General features: G+C 37.5%; 3 protein-coding genes and 1 pseudogene across 4 annotated transcripts in view; all 4 read left to right on the top strand.

Annotated features, from left to right (window-relative positions):
* Positions 1 to 1,308: 1,308 nt before the first annotated feature.
* LOC126791226 (F-box protein At5g07610-like) lies at positions 1,309 to 3,398 on the top strand. Of its 2 annotated transcripts, none has more exons than XM_050517648.1 (2): positions 1,309 to 1,434; positions 2,004 to 3,398. In XM_050517648.1, exon 2 carries the CDS (start codon positions 2,036 to 2,038, stop codon positions 3,122 to 3,124), a length of 1,089 nt encoding a protein of 362 aa, XP_050373605.1. In that variant the 5' UTR covers positions 1,309 to 1,434; positions 2,004 to 2,035; the 3' UTR covers positions 3,125 to 3,398. The 2 variants fall into 2 exon arrangements, with proteins under 2 accessions (XP_050373605.1, XP_050373613.1); XM_050517656.1 differs by having other exon boundaries at positions 1,404 to 1,434; positions 1,944 to 3,398.
* Positions 3,399 to 3,931: 533 nt separating this feature from the next.
* LOC126797329 (cytochrome P450 90B1) overlaps positions 3,932 to 21,515 on the top strand; it is a 72,876-nt gene continuing 55,292 nt past the window's right edge. The window contains exon 1 of the mRNA XM_050523978.1: positions 3,932 to 3,938. The gene's annotated coding sequence lies outside the window, so the exon portion shown is untranslated. The remainder of the gene's footprint in view (positions 3,939 to 21,515) is intronic.
* LOC126800712 (F-box protein At5g07610-like) lies at positions 9,899 to 11,929 on the top strand (annotated as a pseudogene).
* On the top strand, positions 14,411 to 17,039 carry LOC126797344 (F-box protein At5g07610-like). The gene is made up of 3 exons (XM_050523988.1): positions 14,411 to 14,500; positions 15,112 to 15,395; positions 15,616 to 17,039. The coding sequence occupies exons 2-3, from the start codon at positions 15,141 to 15,143 to the stop codon at positions 16,723 to 16,725; spliced, it is 1,365 nt and encodes a 454-aa protein (XP_050379945.1). The 5' UTR covers positions 14,411 to 14,500; positions 15,112 to 15,140; the 3' UTR covers positions 16,726 to 17,039.

Below are 21,515 nucleotides of genomic sequence, written 5' to 3'. Positions count from 1 at the left end.
CCGTTAAGTCTCCGTCTAATTACACCGTTAAATGTTTTTTTCTCTTATGTGATGTTTGCCAAGTCAACAACTTAACGGTGAAATTTGACGGAGACTTAACGGAATGACTAAATTGTTTAAAATTTGAAAGTATAAAGAGATTAATTGAAATTGAAATATGAATAACTAAACTGTTGAGTTACTAAAAATTGAAGAAGTGACTAGTATTTTGTTCTATTTTAATTGCCAAATAAATTATACTAGTAAAGGAAATTGAAATAAAATCCTTATTTTTAGACTTGCTATTCGGCAAAGTTGAGCAAGGGAGGTATAAAAAGTATTATGCATCAACTAGCAAGCTTCTTTGGCATCGCCTTGCCCTGGTCTTGGCCTGCTCGGTATTGACATTGCATTGCCCATGCCTAGTCTGGCCTTGTCGTGCATTGGTCTTGGTTGCCCCTACCTTGCATTGACATTGCCTTGTCTTGCCTTGCCCTACTCGGCATTGGCACAACCATAAGACTTGTAGCAAAGAGTTCGCAGTTATATACGCCGGATTTCAATTCTCACATTATATATATATATATATATATGAGACTTTTTAGGTAAGGAGGTCTTTATCTTAGCTTAAGGTACATATTTTCATTTTCATTTTGACCAACTTTTCAATCGAGTTTTCACATCTCCACCGTCCAATATCTAGGTAATAACGTATAGATCATCTCCCCAAAATTTCAGTCGATTCCATAAAAGTTAAGGTACTCATAACTTCGATTTTCTACTCAAAATGTGAACGGTTCAAATTCGGTAAATTCAATACGTCCATTGGTTTTTTTATTAGTTCGATAACTTAATGATCATGAAATCGGCTGAAAATTTATAGAGATATCTATACGTTATAATTTAGATATTAGAAGGTGGAAAATGTGAAAAATCGATCGAAAAGTTGGTCAAAAACGAAAATCCGTACATTAAACTAAGATAATGACCTATTTACCTGAAAAGCCTCGTATATATGTGTATATATGTGTATATATATATATTAGTTCTGCAAGTCTCAATTAACACTGTACAAGTTTAAAGACAATTCCTATAATTTGGATTGGTCAAACGATGCACACCGATCCTCCCATTTTCTTCACAATTCATGTTATTTGGGAGCTTCAAAGTCATACAAACACATGTGGATTTGGAACATAATTAACTATCAAGGAAGCTTAACCAGGATTTAAGCACAAAATAGTGATACTACCAATAACACCGAAATTCTTTTCCGTAAAGAAAAAAAAAAGAACCTTATTCTTCACGGAAGATGTAAAATCCCACAAAGTCCAAGAAGAAAATTGACTACAAGTCCAAGCTGGGCCTCTCTTTTATCTTTCACATCAAAATAGATAGTCTCGATCATCACGTCCAAGCCCCTCCCTCCGCCGTTCGCCGCCGCAATCCCGATCGGTACGATCTCTCATTCTCTCACTTTGATTTGATTTGATTGGATTCTGCGAAAAGTTTCTAGGGTCTTTGAAGACTGGTCGTCGCTGTTTTTTGCGTATTCATTGTGTTAGCATCGCCTTGCGTGTTTTGATTGCTGTGAATTTGAGTTTAATCTGTGCTGTTGATTCTTTAGCACTTCAAGGGGTTAGGGATTGCGTTTGTTATTTTCGTATTGATTTTCTGATTCCTGATTCATATTCTTTGTGCTAATTGGCTGTGAAGAGTTCATGAGGTTCGGAATCGCTGTTTGATTCATGAGATTGTGGAATGTGGATCGTCTTTTGTTGAATAAACAAGCTAATAGTGGTCATTGATTGTTAAGAATTTGAGAAATTGAGTACGAGTTACGTTATCAGTGTTCTGTCCTGAGTATGGAGAACATTTGACTCATTGTTCTTTCAGTTACCAGACAAGAGATAGCATCGCTTGAATATCAGTGTCTAAATGTGTCCCTTTTTTTTTGTGGTTAGGTGAAAAGTGTAGTTTTGGCTTTCTTGCTGATAAGGTAAGGTGGGTTGATTTGACTGCAGTTTAAGCGTGATGATAGTTAGTTGAGAGCGCAATGGATCGAGCTAGGAGAGGAAAAGAGTTGATAGCAAACAAGAACAGCATGATATACTTGGACCTGAAGGATATAATCAAGGATCATGCGCTCCCATTCCTGCCTGCCAAATCACTTTTCAGGTTCAGTGGGGTTTGTAAGGACTGGAAGATGCAGATTAGATCTCCTTTCTTTGCCCACAAGCAGTCGACTAGCTTTTCAGATGTCTCGGGCTTCTTTCTTGCTTCGCCATCAATCCCACCTTCATTTGTTTCTATTGATTCCATGGCCTATGGTGTTCCAGACCCGTCTCTGATGTTTTTGCCCGAGCCAGTTGACATAAGGGCTTCTTGCAATGGACTACTTTGCTGCCAGGGACGTGAAGGCTATAAGGCTTACTACGTGTGCAATGCTGTTACTAAGCAGTGGAAAAAACTTCCTAAGCCAAATGCTTCCCACGGTTCTGACCCTGCTGTGGTTCTCATCTTTAAACCATCTTTGTTTAATTTTGTGGCCGAGTACAAGCTGGTCTGTGCTTTCCCATCAGTCGACTTTGAGGGCGGACATGAATTTGAGATCTATTCCTCCAAGGAGGGGTCTTGGCGAATTTCTGGTGAGATTATCTATGGCAGTGGATCTATTATGCCAAGATCTGGTGTTTATGCGAATGACATAATTTATTGGCGCATACCGAGTGGTAGGATCCTTGCTTTTGACCTGAGGATGGAGAGGGCACAACTCCTTTATGGCCATGGTTATCATGATTCAGTTTTGGGTGTGATTGATGGAAAGCTTTGTTCGACCAGATCTCAGGGTAATGGAATAACCGTAAGTGTGTTGTCTAATGCTTACACAAACACAATGCAGATGTACAGCAAGGCCAGGGCATGGGAAAGCAAACTTTCAATTAATCTTACTCCTGCACCAGGAGCTTCAATGCCCGGTAGTTCTACTCATAATTTACTGTTTGCAAGTGGGAATCTGGTGTTGTACCGGATTGGCTCAAAACTCTATTCGTACAACCTGCGGACTAAAGAAACTCTGTTCGTAAGTGATGGGCCATACAATGGGACATTTGTTCCTCATGTAAACAGCCTCGTCGAGATCTAGTTGCTTCTTGCGGATCCTTCTGTCCAATTTACACAATTGCAAACCTGAAGAAAAGACACTAGTAGTTGTTGGTTATGTTTAGAACTAATTGCTTCAGTTTCTAGTTATGCTTTTACTAGTCCTGTGTTCATGGCTATCTAATGCCCATGAGTTGGACTCGATGGACTGCTTATTTCGTATGAGCATTCGAGGACCTGGTGCTTGTTATGTTCTGTTATTAAACCTTCAGTGGCTGTGGATCTTTAATATTCTACCTTGAAATTCGAAAGTTGAATAGTGATGTTTGACTTCAACTGAAACATTTCAATTCATATAAAATCTTGATATTAAGCAAACTAACAGTCACAGTACCTACGGTCGGTGTTCGCATTGTCTATTTGTTGGGTACAAGATGAGGGTAGTAAGGGAAATATAAGTGTTAAATTGAATATAATTAAAAGAAAATAATTTTGCTGGTTCTATGGCTATTAAGCCCTGTCCGGGTTTACGAAACAATATTTTAAATATTATTTTACAAAATGAAAACAAGAAGTTGTATTTTGGATTCTCAAGTTTTGAGAACTTGTTCGGTGACTTCTTAGGAAACAGTTTCAATACATTAAAAAGTAAAACAAGTTCAAAATTAAGACTATTATCTTCTACTTCCCAACAGTTGTTAGCCTTTCTTGTACACTCTCCCTATATAACCATACGTGTCTACAAGATTGTGTATCAAGGCATGCACAATTGCATAAACATAAATCTGAATATGGTTTTCTACTTTTATATCCAAAACTAGCAGAGAGCGTTATATTTTAACAAAAAAAATCCCACCTAATTCAAATCTCAATCTAAAAATCTCAAAGATCTATCTCATGAGAGCTAGCTTAGTTGGGAATATTGGCAGGAGGATGAAAATTTAGAGCTCTCTCTCTCTCTCTTGTTGGAAAAATGATTAATAAACCATTTAAAACCAAATTATAATTGATTAATTTAATTAAGTTAAACTTATAATTAATTAAAGATGAACATAGATTTGAGTTCTCCATAATGAGGGCTACAAGATCATATGTTTGTTTGTGTAATTTGGTTTGTGGGTGAATAAGAAATTGTCACTCAAAGATTACTATTTAGAATGAGGAGAAAGTGTTTGTCCCACATTGGAAAAGAGAAGTGTTGAAAAGACTTTATATAGCATCCATTGTGTATGGATTGTAAAGTGTGTAAGCCCCCTTATACCCTCTCGCGCACGCGCAGGAGGGGGTGCAAATCTCAGGTCACAAGGGAAACTCGTGTATGCCCGTGCGACCTGCGGACACGAATGCAACACCGAATTGAGGGTCGGAACGCAAATTCTTATTCATTGCTGATTGCAAATCCTCACTGTATAAATAGCCACCATCCTTTCATTGTAAAATTCCATTCGAAACACAATCCTCTCACACTCTCAAAATTCTTAGTTTTTCTCTGGTGATAGAAAGAGGTACCTTTCGAGTTCGTTGGGGGTTCTAGTTAGTAGTGCAACTTTCTAGAACTGTTTAGTCGTTATATCATGGGAGACAAGCGCCGAGCATTCTTGCACCGATAGAGGAGGCGTAAACGTCTTAAGGACAGTGTGGTATCACACACGTCTCAACTAGTTCCTCCATCACTAATCGTTCGGTATTTTGGTTGAATTTCTTTTCGTGTTCTTCGTTATTAGAACTACATGTTTAGTTTCTGGTTTATAATTATTTATAATTCAGTTTATTAAATTATATATGTAATATATCACTGCTTTTTCTAACAATCTTAAGACGTTTAATTGATATTGCTTATATAATTTGTATTCGATATTTTTCTACAAATTTTCAAGAAAACTTACACTTTGTGTGTGTGTTTCAGTTTCCGAAAATGACTAACGAAGAAAATTCTGGAAATGGCAAGGGACCTTTGATGCCAACTGTGCCTGCTGCCCCCGTTGTACCTGTCTCAGTATCCTATGGGAAAAAACCTGAGAAGTTCAACGGTTTTCATTTCAAGAGGTGGCAACAAAAGATGATGTTTTATCTAACCACTCTGAATCTGGCAAGATTTCTGACGGAGAATGCTCCTGAGTTCAAGGAAGATGACCAAGGCGATCAAGAAAAGATTGCTGCTGTGAATGCATGGAATAATTATGACTACTTATGTAGGAATTATATCATGAATGGTCTAGCCGACTCATTGTACAATGTGTACATTAGCCTGGGAATGGCAAAGGAGCTATGAGAATCCTTGGAGAAAAAATATAAGACCGAGGATGCCGGCGCCAAGAGGTTTATCGTGGGCCGCTTCCTTGATTATAAAATGGTGGATTCAAAGACCGTGATGAGTCAATTCTCTGAGATTCAGCTAATCCTGCATGAGATTCACGCTGAAGGAATGCAGCTAGGTGAAAGTTTTCAAGTGGCATGTGCTATTGAAAAGTTACCACCTGCTTGGAAGGACTTAAAGAATTATTTGAAGCACAAGCGAAAGGAAATGACCATGGAGGATCTAGAGGTCAGGCTTCGCATTGAGGAAGACAACCGAGGATCCGAAAAGAAAGCATGGATCAATGATGTCTCTGTCAAGGCAAACATGATGGAACATGGTCAAGGTTCCAAAAACAAGAAAGACAAGTATCAAGGGTCCAAGCTGGGGCCGAAATGAGACATCTCCAAGAAGTCAAGGTTTGAAGGCAAGTGCTACAACTGTGACAAGACTGGTCACAAGTCTGTTGACTGCAACAAACCAAAGAGGAACAAAAAGAAGGAGGCAAACCTGATTGAAGCCGTCACTCAAGAGGTTGCTGACATGAACCTCTGATGCATGACATCAGAGGATAACATGGAAAAAGTCAGTGATTATGACTGGGGACTAAATGACTTAGAGCTATGGTATGACCAAGCCAAGTTTTTGGATTGATCTGTAGAACGGAACTAAAATTATCGAATAAATTGATGTATGTTCTTAAGGGTTTTATGAGTATAAAACTCAATGTTGACAAATGTGTTTTGTCTGAAATTGATATAGAGCTATGGGTGGTGGATTGTTTATTGTCAAAAACTAGTTATTACACTTATATGAGTCTTCCTAATTTATGGTAGTGAAGAATATAATATATGTCAATTAACATGCATAAGTGTAAACTTGTGTAGAGATAAAACTGACTAGATCATCTTTCCAAAGTGTTGAAAGAAACAGTGAACCCCTTGATCTGATTCATACATGTTGGAAAATGGTTAATAAACCATTTAAAACCAAATTATAATTGATTAATTTAATTAAGTTAAACTTATAATTAATCAAAGATGAACATAGATTTGAGTTCTCCATAATGAGGGCTACAAGATCATATGTTTATTTGTGTAATTTGGTTTGTGGGTGAATAAGAAATTGTCACTCAAAGATGGCTATTTAGAATGAGGGGAAAGTGTTTGTCCTACATTGGAAAAGAGAAGTGTTGAAAAGACTTTATATAGAATCCATGGTGTATGGATTGTAAAGTGTGTAAACCCTCTTATACCCTCTCGCGCACGCGCAGGGCGGGTGCAAATCCTAGGTCACAAGAGAAACTCGTGTATGTCTGTGCGACCTGTGGACACGAATGCAACACCGAATTGAGGGTCGGAACGCAGATTGTTTTTGCATTTCCAAAAATTCGGTTTTGACTTTTCAAATTCTCTTGACTGTTCAAATTATTCTTTTGTAACAACTGTGTTATTATGTGTTATGGAGAATTATAAAAGAATTGAAATCAGTGCTTGTAACATATGTAACTCATATATGTTATGATCTTTTGATTTCTATAACAGCCATCTTATTCATTGCTGATTGCAAATCCTCACTGTATAAATAGCCACCATCCTTTCATTGTAAAATTCCATTCGAAACACAATCCTCTCTCACTCTCAAAGTTCTTAGCTTTTCTCTGGTGATAGAAAGAGGTACCTTTCGAGTTCGTTGAGGGTTCTAGTTAGTAGTGCAACTTTCTAGAACTGTTTAGTCGTTATATCCTGGGAGACAAGCGCCGAGCATCCTTACACCGATAGAGGAGGCGTAAACGTCTTAAGGACAGTGTGGTATCACACACGTCTCGACTAATTCCTCCATCACTAATCGTTCGGTATTTTGGTTGAATTTCTTTTCGTGTTCTTCGTTATTAGAACTACATGTTTAGTTTCTGGTTTATAATTATTTATAATTCAATTTATTAAATTATATATGCAATATATCACTGCTTTTTCTAACATCTCTCTCTCTCAATTGCAGGTGTAGGGCTTTTGAATAGCTTTCAGTTAATAGACAGGAGTTCACAAATCCAAGAAATTGAAAAGCAATAAGAGTAAGAGAAAGTTATAGGAAGACACCAGTGAAACAACTACATTAAAACTTGAGGGTTTTAATTGGGGAGAGAAGTAACATGAGTCTTGTTGATTGAAATAAAGCTCGGTGATGAGTTTAGTTTTTGGTGAAGAGTATATTAAGCACGACCAGTTACGTGCTTTTGGTCTTTGGTTGTATTTGAAAAATAATGGAAATGTGAAAAGATTGTGTTCAAAAATTACTCGGTAGTTTTGAGTTGTATTGTGAAAACAATTCTCTTTGTTTCCAGTATCCAGTGCATCGAACATTTATCACTACCGTTTCCAAATTCATAATATGAAAAACGGTATTGTGAAACAATACCAAACAAACACTTTATATTCATACCTCCTAAAGCAGTACTTAGACCTCAATCTTTTTTCAAATTAATATTGACTTTGAAAACTAATGTGAAATTACCAATAAATACAAATATAAGAATAAACAAAAAAACAAAGATCTCAGTACCATACATTTGATTTTTCAATTTTTTTTCATACCGTAATGATTTCAAACAAACTGTTTGCTTATCTAACTAAACTATTATCGTTTTGAATAATTCATATGCATCCAAACAAAAATATTATTCTCACTTTGTAGAGGTTTTTTTTAAAAAAAAGTTGTTTTATTGCCCTTTGATTGCATTTGTTGTTATAAATTGTAGATAAATTATATTTGCTAATTATACTGTGATTATGAACAAACCAGATCGAAAGACTCGATATAGTTATAATAGGTTTGAATCAATTGAATGAATTTTAATGTGAAAATAGTTTTATCAATTTTATTAAACTATGTGAATTTTGGGAAAATTATGAAGGTCTAAATAATATTTTAGTTGTTTGTCAATGTAAATTGGAGGTCTAACTACCAAATATGTTCAAATGTCTTTTTATATGTATGAATAAAAAATCCTTAAAAAGAATTGCTAATAAGCTAAAAAAACCCGTTGAGGTATTCGACAGTCCAGAAAATTAGTAACATTTTCCTTTTGTTTACCAATGAATCAGCCTTTTTGCCTCTTAAAATTGCAATGAGTTTTTTGTTACTTTTTGTTTTGGACAACTCTTAAAATTGAGTTCAAATATTGGGGAACTTGAAACTTGAGCCCCGCGCTAACATGTTCTTTCCCTACCTTACCGCCATTCCCATCTCTACCCAATAACCGTCGCACACGTAACAGCAGCAGAGGCGGATCTATGAGGACGCAAGCCCAGCTTCCGCTGGGTATGAATTATATCATTCCTTCTTAATCTTTGTTTTCTGTTGGGTAAAAATTACAGATGTCTTTGGCTTATGTGTTGTGGTTATGGGCTACATGACAGATATTGAATTTCATCTTTGTTAATGGTAGAAATGTGGAATGGAGTGGTGATGCCTTATATTATATATACATAAAGGGAGAGACTCAGTGATGCATGAAGAAAAAAGGTTCAGTGCTTAGGATCATTGCACATTTGGTTAATAATTTGCATATATATGTTATTTATTATTATTCTTTTTCTTTTTATGTTTTCCATTTTTATTGTTAGTTTATAATAATTTTACATATGTACATTATTTTTTTGTCGCAAATAAAATTTTACATAAGTGAAACTTTTTCCGCTCATCTATCCCTCGGATCCTAGATCCGCACTGAACAGCAGTCCTACATTACTCAAACCCTTATGAGGCTCATCCCTCTGCCTCACTTTAACTGCTTCTCTCAACGGTGAAATTCCCGCCCCCGCCGCATTCGGTCTCTGGTCGCCTCTCTCACCCCTACGACGGTGCGTTACTCGTTTTCTTTTCAGTCGTATATATAAATATATAATCCCTCTAAATGACACGGCATTTTTCTCTGTTTTTAATTTCGGTACTTTTTGGCGAAATTGTCACCAAGCTTGAACTTTTAACGCTTTTTCGTTTTGGATTTTATACGTGTTTGTATTAATCATTTGCTTGTTTTTGGTTTGTTCGTTCCTAATTCGTTCTGGATTTTTATGAGACGCCTTTGTTTTGTTCAATTCTTGATTCTCTTGACATGTTTTGTCAACTGAGAAAGGCAGTAAATAAAAGATGGATTCTTTAGTAAGTTGATGTATGTGTTTGCGGTTTGAATAGGAATCTTAGAACAGAAAAGACTGAATCTTTGTTAAGAAATCAAGAAACCCAAGTCGGAAATTTTTACCAATTTGCCCAAGATTTGACATGATATAAATCTTCATATAGGGAATAGGGTTACCCTCAAAATCTGATTCATGTTCTGTTTCAAAATATCGATTTTGTGGGATTTTGTGAGATTTTCTTCTTTGTCAAGCAAAATTAGGGTTTGGAAACCAAGTTCATTGGGAAAACGTATCATTAGTTTTAATTGTTTCTAATTTTTCACTGTATTTATGGGAAACTCTCTTCTTTGAACTTAATGCGATTTGTCATGTCACAGTAATGGCGAGTTCTGAGGAGCATCACATTGGTAATGTGAAGCTTGTGGACTATGATTCTGACTCTGATTCTTAAGATGATCTGTTTGATGACATTGCAGAACAGCATATACAGTCTTCGAATGAGCTCAAAGTGGAGGATCGCTCTGATGTGGTATGTCCTTGGAACAATGCCGTTACTACTTATTGAAACTCTTAGCTAGTTTTAGTAGTGTCTATTTCCTATAAACCATTTAGCTCACTCTGTATCTCAACTTGGTGTCTAAATAATATAGTAAACTAGTAATTTGATATTCCTCTGGCTAAATAGACCTTCTTTACTTACTGATTGCATCAATGGAATACTGTTAGGTCTCTATGTAATCCTTAGCATTCATAGCTCCTTCAGGTTCAACTAGGCTAAGGAAGCTGCTGCTATGGATTATACTTTTGTAGATTTCAGAAATTAATTTATGTAGAATAGGGTCACTGTAGTTGCAAATAACTATTTTTTTTTTTGCTTGATTTGATGATGATCGACTTGGAGGCTAATTCATTTTCCACCAGACTGCCAATTCCTAGTCCATCCCACCAGACTACTGGTTAAATTATGCTTTTATCCTTGTATGCATCTTGATGATTTAATTCTTTATTGCAGCTTGACATAGCCACATAGGTCCTCGCAAAAGAATCTCTCCTGTACAAGATGTATCTTATGATGAATTTCCACACAAAAGGTTTAAGCAGTACATGGAGATCCAGGATGTGTTCATGAATCATGCTCTTTATTTCCTCCCTGCCAAGTCGCTTTGCAGATTCAGAACTGTTAGCAAAGAGTGGGATATGTTGATTAGAAACCCCCTTCTTTGCTTACCAGCAATTTTTTTAAATTAATTTATTTAACAAAGGAGGGGGGCAAAGGTCTAATTCCAACAAAGATGATAAACAAAAGCTCAATCCGGCATGTGTACGCCCACACATGCAAAACTATAGATATAAAAACCCTAGCAAATAGCAAACCCTCAGCCAAGAAACCTTTAAACAAAAGCTCACCAGCAAACTCACTCCTTCCGAAACATCTCTGGTCCTTTTTGTCAAGTCCCTGGTGATAAGCCATCCTTCATCTCACTCGATAGAGATGCTTATGGCATTCCTAGTCCATCCCTCAGATTCTTGCCTCAGACTGTTACAATCAGAACTGCTTGCAAGGGTCTGCTCTGCTGCCAAAACTGCTTTGAACAAAATAGCTACTTCATTTGTAACCCTGTGAATGAGGAATGGAAAGTGCTTCCAGCGCCAAACTTATATCATGGACCTGATCAATCAGCCTTGGCACTAGCCTTTCAGCCTTCAGAACTAAACTTCAGAGCACATTTCGAACTTGTGTGTGCAGTTTCTCTATGTTTATCTGATCAACCAGTTATCCGTTTTGAGATTTACTCTTCGAGGTCAAGCTCCTGGAGACTCGCTGAGACTGTGTGTTGTGAGCCAGATGCCTCGAAGTTGATTGGGGATGGAATCTTTCTGAAGGGTGTAGTCTTCTGGGAAACTTTTGCTGGAGCCATTCTTGCTTTTGACTTGCACGAGGAGCACTATGGCATTCTGTCACTCCCTCCCAACAGTGGACCGCAAGGTGTTTTAACAGAGATGCGTGATGAGCTGTGCTATATTCTTCCTGTTAGAGAAGGCAATAGTTACACCTTGGAAATCTATGGTGATTTGGACATGAATCTCAAGCATATAATTTATCTTGATCTTGGTTTTCTTTCCCTTGCTCACCAAGAATTGCCAAGGGTTTTGGCTTGGTGTGAATGATGATGCTGTAGTAATTCTTCTTGAAGACAGAGTGATTGCGTATGATATGAAAGCTGGGACAGTTCGAACACTAACGCGTAATTTGATTGGCGGATTTGGCGCATACAATGCAGGATACAATGCTGGATTTGCAAAGTATCTTCCTTATGTGAACAGCCTTGTTCATGTACGCGCATCATACTTAACGAGTCTCCTTTCTGAAGATCGCAGTACCTCTAAATCCTATCTGGAGTCTCTCTGAAAAGCTTTGTACTGTTTATATAGCAGTTATTGATCCAGATTACCTTTCTCTTTGTTTTCCTTCGAATTGGACCATTTAATGGTTTTAGAATTGTTTCCTCGCAAGTTCAATCGAGAACTTCCTTTCATGTTAGGGAAATTCTTATCTGGAACTTGTTTCATCTCATAGATTCTTGAGACTGATTGATTGTTTGCAAGTTCAATCCAGAACTTCTTTTTTGCTTCTTTGAGAAAGAAGTTCTCTTTTGAAACTTGTTTGTTCTTGGTATATTTGACTGCCTGTATGTTTCAGATAATCAGATCATAACAACATTATTGCTGTACCTTGTTGAATGATGATTGATGAACCTCAGTTTGATATTCTCTCTTTTATGGCACAATTCTTTGATCATTACCCGAAGCTTTTTGTATTTGTCGCTTTCATATTGTTCAGCTATAACTATTTCCCCTATCAAAATACTGAAAGTTGGAAGTGTTCAGTGCAAATGTTCAATGAACTTTTTACGTACTTTTCTGATAGTGTGTGAGTTCTTACTTCTAACTATTAATTCACCACATCAGAGATTTAGCCACCATTTTCTCAACTGGGAAGAGGGGAGATGTGAGGGCCGGGGCGCCTCCATCTTCTATAGTTTTGTTTACGAAGTAACTAGTCGATCGAACTTTATCAGCAAGTGATAAATGAGGAGATTGCTAGCTGCTCCGGCCTCTTGTCTCGTGGCCGGAGATTTATAATTTCAATAACTATATAATACAAACTTTTAGCTTCATTATCCCCGAAAATTATAGTTCATGGCCATTAAAAATGACTGCTGTGATAACTGATAAGCCTATTGAGAAGATGGCCATGGTGAAAACAAAAATAGTACGTTTTGACCAATGAACTTGGATATTGCCGGACTATGCCAGAATGAAGGCTTTTGGAGTTTTATCAATATTTTTCAATCTTATATAATTTTAAGCCAATTGTTTTTATTATTCTTCACTAGTCTACCCACATATGCATAAATGTGAATTTCATTTTTTTTTCTATAATTAATAAATAGCAACACTTATAGGGTTAAAATTAGAGATAGGAAAAGGACGAGAAGTTAATGGAATAGTGAGTGGTTACCAATTTCTTTTGTATTTACTGTTTTACATTTATATTTTTATTTACTAAAATGTCCTTCTAATATTTAAAACAATTTAAAATTAAAGATCATTATGTAATTTCACGTTCGATATAATTGAAAAAATGTGTTTGACTTATTAATGATATAGATTCGTAGAACTCCATTTCTTTTCTTGAAACTTTAATCTCCTCCTCTCTCAATCTCTCCTCTCTCCTTCCCGGCCTCTTTCTCCTTGTTTGCTGTACAAGCAATAAAGTTAATGGCATCAGAGACGCAGGCATCTGATCAGAATATAGAAAGGTCATTTACTATTGAAGATGTGGTGCGGAGAGTGGGAGATGAGTAGACAAAGTAAGATCAAACCCCCCTTTATTATCGAAAGCCAACATTAACTTTCATTCACCCTTGTCTACCTTTATCATATTAATATCTTGATAATCTTGAGTCGACTTAAGAAAATGAATAAAACCCCCTCATGTTTATACTTTATACAAATTATACACATACATGTCTTCTCCAATAAGTCATTTCACTCTCCATGTAATGAGACACTTCTTATCTCTACTACTATAAAACGAGTACCAAAAAACTTCATCATACTGTGAGCTTCCGAATTTTCTTACTTATTATTTCAACTGAAAAACAAACTATTATGGATGCTACGGTCAAAACTTAATTAATTGAAAAATATTATTTTTTCTCATATTTTAACCACCAACTTTTTCATATAAATAATTACCAACTTTCCCACATCAGCCAATAGGGTGTGAGGAGTTTTTAGTATATCTAAAAGCAAAGCTTGATACTCAAGTCATTCATCTGGTAGTTCATTCTCAAATTATAAACTTACCATACCAAACTAAATACGATTTAGATGCTAAATTATAAATATTTTCACTTATTTGTAAGTTCTTTTGATATCAAACATTTATTTGTAATGTGTATCACCATTTTCAATAATGACACTAGTTTTAACATAATCGTTCATACAAAACTTATGGATATGGCCAAACTTTAGAATTAGTGGTGTGATTTGTGGAATAGATGAACATATTTTTTAGAACTACTGAATTTTAAGTGTAATTATTTATCTTTTTGGTGTTTGAACCTTTTCTTTTGTAAAGAAGGACTACTGAATTTTAAGTGTAATTATTTATCTTTTTGGTGTTTGAACTTTTTCTTTTGTAAAGAAAATTCAACATTCTAGCAACTTGGCAAAACCATAAACTTGAAACTCAAGGAATAAAGGGACCAACCATTGACCAGAAGACGACTCTGCTACGACCCACCGCCAATCCCTCGCTCCCACGTGTCCCTTCATTTCCATATAAACCCCCCAAAAGTCTCAGTTTCGTCGTCGCGCTCTCTTCACTCTAAAACTGCTCCTTCTTCACTTCCGGTTCCCTCTTCCGATTTTCTCGCCCTTCAATATCCGGCCGCCGCTCTCCGATATCGAGGTAGTATTCTCCGATGATCCTCCCCCTTTCAGTCTTGTTGTTAATTTTCGCTGGAATCTGAATTCCTTACCGCCTTTTCATTTGGCGAGCACCTCGAATCTTTCAGGGTTTCGAATCTTCAATTTCCAGTCAATTAGGGTTTCGTTTAAAGTCTCCGATCGTTTACTATGATCGCTTTCAGGTTTAGTTGTCTCTGTTTGCTTTGGGGATTTTCAAGACCCGGATCTCTGTTTTTTCTCTCTCTCTTTTTTTGATTTTAAATTGGTGAAATTTGAGGTGTGAATTGGTTTCTTGGAGGAATTTGATGTGTGGATTTGAATTCTGATGTCAATTTTTGGCTTTCTGTGTAAGGTTTATGATTTTCCCCCCTTTGAATTAGTTTGATTTAGGTTAAAGATTTGTTCTTTTCCTTGAATTTTATTTATTCTCTTTTGTGTAATTTGATAAATATGTGGTGATTTTGTTTGGTTATGATTTGATTGTGTTGGGTTTCTTTTGTGCCAAGTAACCATTATTGAAGATTAGAGTTTTTCCTTTTTGATTGATTTTGTTATAGAAGTTGGGGAAACAGAGTTCTAATGTGAAGTGTGATACTGAATTGTTCATTTCAGAATTGTGGAGGTTTCTGAGGAGTTTAATCATGGCTGATGGGGATTCGGATTCGGACAGTAGCTTTGTCCTTGTGAGTGAGGGCACTTCTGTGGGTAGTGATTCTGAGAGTTTTGTCATTGTGAGTGGAGACAACTGTGTGAGTTCTGATTCGGATGAAGATCTGTGTGGTGGAAGAAGACACCAGTTGAAGAAGCTGGTGGATTATTCTAGTTCGGATTCTGATGAAGTTCTGTTGGATTGTGGTGGATCACTGGGGAAGGGAAAATATGTGGGCACTAATGAGGTATGTGACTCTGAATTCCTCTATGAATTAAAGGTGCTTTTTCATACTAATAGTAGGATTGTGGTCAGCTTGATTTGGTAAAATGACCCCAGATATTGGTATTTTCTTTGAGAAATGATGAATTTGAGGCTTTGTGATTGTTCATGTGACCAGGTGTTCATTTCATACTGTTTATTCTTTTCTCTTGACTTCATCTTAATCTTGTTTTATTTCATTGCAGTTTCACATATATCCATGTAAAAGAATTGGTCATTTTTGTGGAGATGATTGCGATGAATTTGGAGTGAAAAAGGCCGAAGAGAATGCTGACATCAATAATGTCACAATGGAGTATGTTCTTCCATTCCTCCCTGCTAAAACAATTTGCAGGTTCAGAAGCGTTAGCAAACATTGGGATAAGTGGATTACCAATCCTTTTTTCGCTCACAAGCAGGCTTACACCTTCCGCAACATTTCTGGGTTTTTCTGCCAACTGCCTGGGGAAAAGCCTTCTTTTGTCTCACTCGACGGAGATGCATATGGCATTCCCAATCCATCTCTTGATTTCTTGCCTCAGTCAGTTACTGTTAGGACTGCTTGTAATGGCCTGCTCTGCTGCGCAAGTTGTGACGGAGAAAATACTTACTATATCTGCAATCCTGTGAACAAGGAATGGACAGTGCTTCCCAAGTCAGAATCTTATCATGGATCTGAATCAGTCCTAGCACTAGCTTTTGAGCCTTCTGTGCTTGGCTTTGAGGAACATTTTCAACTTGTGTGTGCCTTCTCTTTACCTGATCTGCCGGTAATCTTTTTTGATGTATACTCTTCAAGGTCGAGTTCTTGGCATTGCAGTACGACAGTATGCTGTGAGATTGATGCTCTGCACTTGACTGGCCATGGGCTCTTTCTGAAGGGAATGGTCCTCTGGGAAACTCTTACTGGTGCGATATTGGCTTTCAATCTGAAGGGGGAGCAATATGGTATATTGCCTCTCCCTCCGTGCAGTGGACCACACGGTGTTATGGCAGAGATGTACGGCGAGCTGTGTTATATTCTGCCTGTTCTGGAAGACTCTGTGTACACCTTGGAGATCTATGGTGATATGGACATGAAGCTGAAGCGCATAATTCCTCTTGCTGATGGTATTTTCACAGATGGTTATGAAGAGTTGAGGGCTTTGGCTTGTGTGAATGATGATGTGGTGATCATGCTTCTTGGAAAGAAACTGATTGCTTATCATGTGAAAGCAGAGAAGGCAGATATCATACATCGCGACATTGGGACTAGTGCTGGATATGCAGGTTATCTTCCATATGTGAACAGTCTGGTGCACATAAATCATCCATGAGCGGCATTGGATCCTGCAACGAAAATAGCTTAGAGTCTGTCTCCCGCCCTGTCTATCAATCTTGACTGTCTGTTGATTTTAGGATTCTATTGGTCTGCAAGTTCATATTTGATCTTCTTTGCATGTTTGTGAAGGAGGTCGCATTTTGGAACTTGTTCAAGGTCATAAATTTTCTTTCTGGGTATTGATGTCTATATGTTCAGATCATGAAACCATAACTGGGTTTATGAATAACTACCTAGTCATTTTCCCTTATCAGATGATGATGAACATTTATTGCTGTATGTATAAAGTACACTGCATTTTTTTTGGTACTTGATGATGAAAGATAGTAATTGATTGTACAGTAAGGACGAGTTGTGAGAAGCATATACATGGAAATGATTATGAAGAGAATTCGTTTGCCTTTTTAATTTTTACTAAAAGGCAGGTTGGTAATGCTTACTTGTTCTAGTGGCTTTGAGTGTAGTAGTCGTTTCAGGTTTTGACAGGTTGTTACAGAAGTTCCAATGGGAATGTCTAACTTAAACAAGAAGGTCCCAATTCTCCTCCAGACCTAAGCAGATGCAGTGTTCTAATTACTGCTATTAGGCCCCTGCCTATATAGGTCTCCTTCCTTCTCAGCAACTGTTCTTTCTCTTCATCATCGCAATGGAGCTTACTCACTACATTAATAGCGATTATTGAGCATACGCTTGATTTTGCTGTACGTCACCGTTTCTTTTTGCTGAAACAGAGCTGCCCTTTCCTATTTCCTAGACCTTCTCTTATTTCTTGTTTCCTCAAGGTGTTTCCATGATAAGTCACTGCGGCCACCTTAGATGCTGAATTACTAGTGATGTCACGATGCAGTACGCTCTTCCTTTACTTCGAACCAAAAGTACCCTGAAGCTTGTTCAGAAGTGTTAGCTAGCAAAGAGTCATGCGGTTACTGGATTGCCTCGCCTTTCTTGGTTCACAAGCAAAATTGGTACTTTCCAACCTATAAATCTCTGGCCTTCTCGATCTGTCCACTCCCTGGTTACTAGCCTCTCACTAAACAACCCTTTATCGCATTCCCGGCCATAACATAATCTTAGTTTCTAAACCACTTGCAATCTCCTCTTCTGCCAGGTTAGGTTGCTAAATGCATAATACACCACCAACAATGTTAGCAAGTAGCAACCCTCAAATGAATGAAAGTGCTTACCAAGTTAACCGGTTATTCATTGGTATCATTACTAGAGCACATATATATTAATTCGTTAGTGCCTAGCCTTCTGGCCATTCCCCTCGACTAATCAACCCGTTCTTACTTTCGAAGTATGCTCTTCGATCAAGGTCATGCTCGTGGCCGTAGGCTCATAGGCATGCACCTTATAATGTTTGCAAATTTGAAATTACCTAATTTTTGTTACTATCGTGCGCGGTCGCACTAAAGAAATGTATTTAGAAAAGTCCCGATCAATGGGGTTTCAATATGTCAAAACTCATATTTTTTAGTTAACCGTTTGTACGAAATGGTCAAATCATGTTCAAAACGAACGAAATTTTTACGGGTTTCCTAAATATATATACCGATCACATTTACTGGTGTCGATCGACCATATTTTGAATTGGAGTTGTCAATTGCCGAAGTGTCCACTAATGTATTATAACTTTTATATTAGGTTTATAATAAAACTATCACATTATGAAAGCGACTATATGAATGAAACTTCTCAAAATCGATCAACACCATCCGATGTGATCAGTATATATATTTAATAATCATTTTAAAATTTCATCCAAATTCGGACCTCGTTTGACCGTCAGAATTTCCAGTAAACCAAAAACAACACTAATATACCCTAAGGGGGGACCCATTACCAAGATGCGAATGCGGAAAGATGTTTACATATTTGAAATTACATAATTTTTGTCACCGATCGTGCGTGGTCGCAATGAGAAAATCCATTTGCCAAATCTCCAGTCAATGAGGTTTTATTATGTGAAAACACCTTTTTTTGTTGACCGAAACTTTCGACGGTCAAACGAGGTCCGAATTGGATGAAATTTTTACAGGGTCCCTAAATATATATATCGATCACATCTATTGGTGTCGATCGACAATATTTCAAAACTAGAATTTATTTGTGACTTTTTTAGACTGTTTCTTTTATTGTTTCAAACCCTTAAATTAGAGTATTATATTTTTTTTCTAATGCAAGCCCGCAAGGCCCGGCATGGCCCGCAAAAGTCTGCAAGGCCCGCTTTAAGTTGGCAGGCTTGGATCTTCGTATTCGTAAAAATACCCGACCCGCCACTTATTTAAATTTATTAAGGCCCGGCCCGTTGACGAGCCCTACCAGCACCTCCAACAACATCATCTCCAACACTAACATAGGTTTGGTAGAGGGGATCGGTAGAAGTGGTCTTTCTAAAGTCTCAATCTCAAAACCTAAAAGACCCCGTAAAAAAATAGTTTTTAAATAAAAAAATTGACTATTCAAAAACAAAATCTTGAACTATTTTTTTTTTTGAGACTTTCGCCTTTCGCGCTTCAAAACGTGCCTTGAAACGCCTTTCGCGCCTTAGTCTGCGCCTTTTGCGCCTAGGCAACTAAGGCTAAGGCTTTTTAGCCTACGCCTTGCGCATTTTACGCCTTAAGGCTCGCCTCATGCGCGCTTTTTAATACACTGATTATAAGTATCTAATATGTTCATCCTTTGGTAAGAACAGCTCGACTCATACAACTATACATCTTGAAGTTTCTGACATCGCTTATTATTATTTGAACATCGCTAATATGTTCATCCATGGCTGGTCTGCCAAGTTTTGTCCTATTTCAAAATCAATGCTTAGATATCCAATGAATTGACTTTTTTGAGTATCAGAATGTTAGATAAATAGCTAAGAAACCTAAGACATATAGGGGTTTGTCTGCTGTGCAGCAGGGTATGCTATACACACACTTGTGTGTGGTGAATGAGGGGTTTGATAAAATGCATAGTGGATGTGGGAGGTTTGTTTGTGGATGAAAGTGCATACCATGCAGCAGCGTATAACAGAATTCTCCGACATATAGACCATCCTTAATTCATCTTAACATAGTGGAGAAAACGAAATCGCATTTCGATTGTTGATTTCACGAGTGAAAATTATACAAACTAGCTCATCAGAAAGGTCGGAGAATCGAGCTAAAGAACGAAATGCCACCTTCATCGATCTTTTATTTGCAGGAACTTGTGTTAGCTAGGATACTTATTTGTGTAACAGTACGTGGATGAAAGATTAGTAGTTTAGTACCAAAACCAAATGATGTGATAAACGTTGGTTCAAAGTAACGGATATATTGTATTGAGGCATCTAAGGGATCCTATCCTAATTAATTGGAGTTTGTTATCTTCACGTCATTGTAACAGATATTGTGTATATCATATATTCCTCTTTCCTTTCTTAGTTAGCTAGAATCAAGGAGATTATAGTCTTCTGATCTTCTGCCTCCGTATATATTGTAAACATTCTATTGAGATCAATACACAATTACGAAATCTTCAATATCAGTTTCTTCATGGTATCAGAGCCTCCGTGCTCTTGAGACCTAACCAAACACAAATACCTAAACCTCAAGTCCTCAACCCTGCCGAAACAATGGTAGACGACCAAAAACCAATAACCTCAAACACAGCCCCGGCATGGGAGAATTCCAATCATCCCTTGCACATCCATCATACAGATCAGCCTGGAGCCATCTTGGTTCCACAACTTCTTGCAGAAGACAACTTCAGTTCATGGATAGACAACATGAATGCAGCTCTTCAGATCAAAAACAAAATAGGGCTCGTCGACGGAACCTTACCTAAGCCTAAGAAGAACCCTGACGAACAGAATCAATGGAATCGATGTGACATTTTAGTCAAAACTTGGCTGAAAGCGTCGATGTCTAAGGAAATCGGCAAGAGCTTTTCTCACTGCAAGGATTCAAGGACGATATGGCTTGAATTACACGAAAGGTTTGGACAAACAAATACCGTTCAACTCTTTCATATCAAAAATTTAATTCATCACTGCCAGCAGGGATCTCAAAGTGTCACCACCTTCTTCACTCAGCTAAAGAGCCTTTGGGATGAGAAGGATGATCTTTGCAACATTCCTGCTTGCACTTGTGAGGCAGGAGATGAACTTGAAAAATATGTTGAGACTCAAAAGATCATGAAGTTCTTAATGGGGTTGACAGATGAGTTTGCTACCACTCGAAGCAACATTATTGCTATGGACCCACTGCCATCATTGAATAAGGCGTATTCGATTTGTCTCAGACATGAAAAACAAGCCGCTGTCGCAGCTAACAAATCCATAATGCAGTCTTCTGAAGCCACTGCATTTCAAGTTCAACATCAGTACGTGCAGGAACCTCCTTCTGAGTCTTTCGCTGGTCACACACGCAAAGCAGTGCGTGGTCCTCCCAACAATAACAATCGGCCGAAGTGCACTAAGTGTGATCGAACCAACCATTTTACTGAAAATTGCAGAGCACACCTGCGTTGTAGCACTTGTAACTATAAAGGACACATCGCTGAAAATTGCAAGGCTCACTTTCTGCAACTATACAGGCCATGTTGTTGAGGAATGCAACAAAAGGAAGAGGTTCATGCAATCGGGAGAGGGCTCAAGCCGAGTGAATCATATCTCAACACATTGCACAAACAATGATCAATCTGCCAAGTCTTCCTTACGGGCGTAGCTACTGGAACTTCTCCAAGAAGACCAATCCCTTGCAAATGCGGTGAATCAAGCTGGTAAAGTAGTCAACTATGAAGAACTTTCTG

The sequence above is a fragment of the Argentina anserina genome, chromosome 1, assembly GCF_933775445.1.
Source record: "Argentina anserina chromosome 1, drPotAnse1.1, whole genome shotgun sequence".
NCBI lineage: Eukaryota > Viridiplantae > Streptophyta > Magnoliopsida > Rosales > Rosaceae > Argentina > Argentina anserina.
Note: the sequence above shows the minus strand (reverse complement) of the source record. Positions and strands in the feature narration are given on the sequence as shown.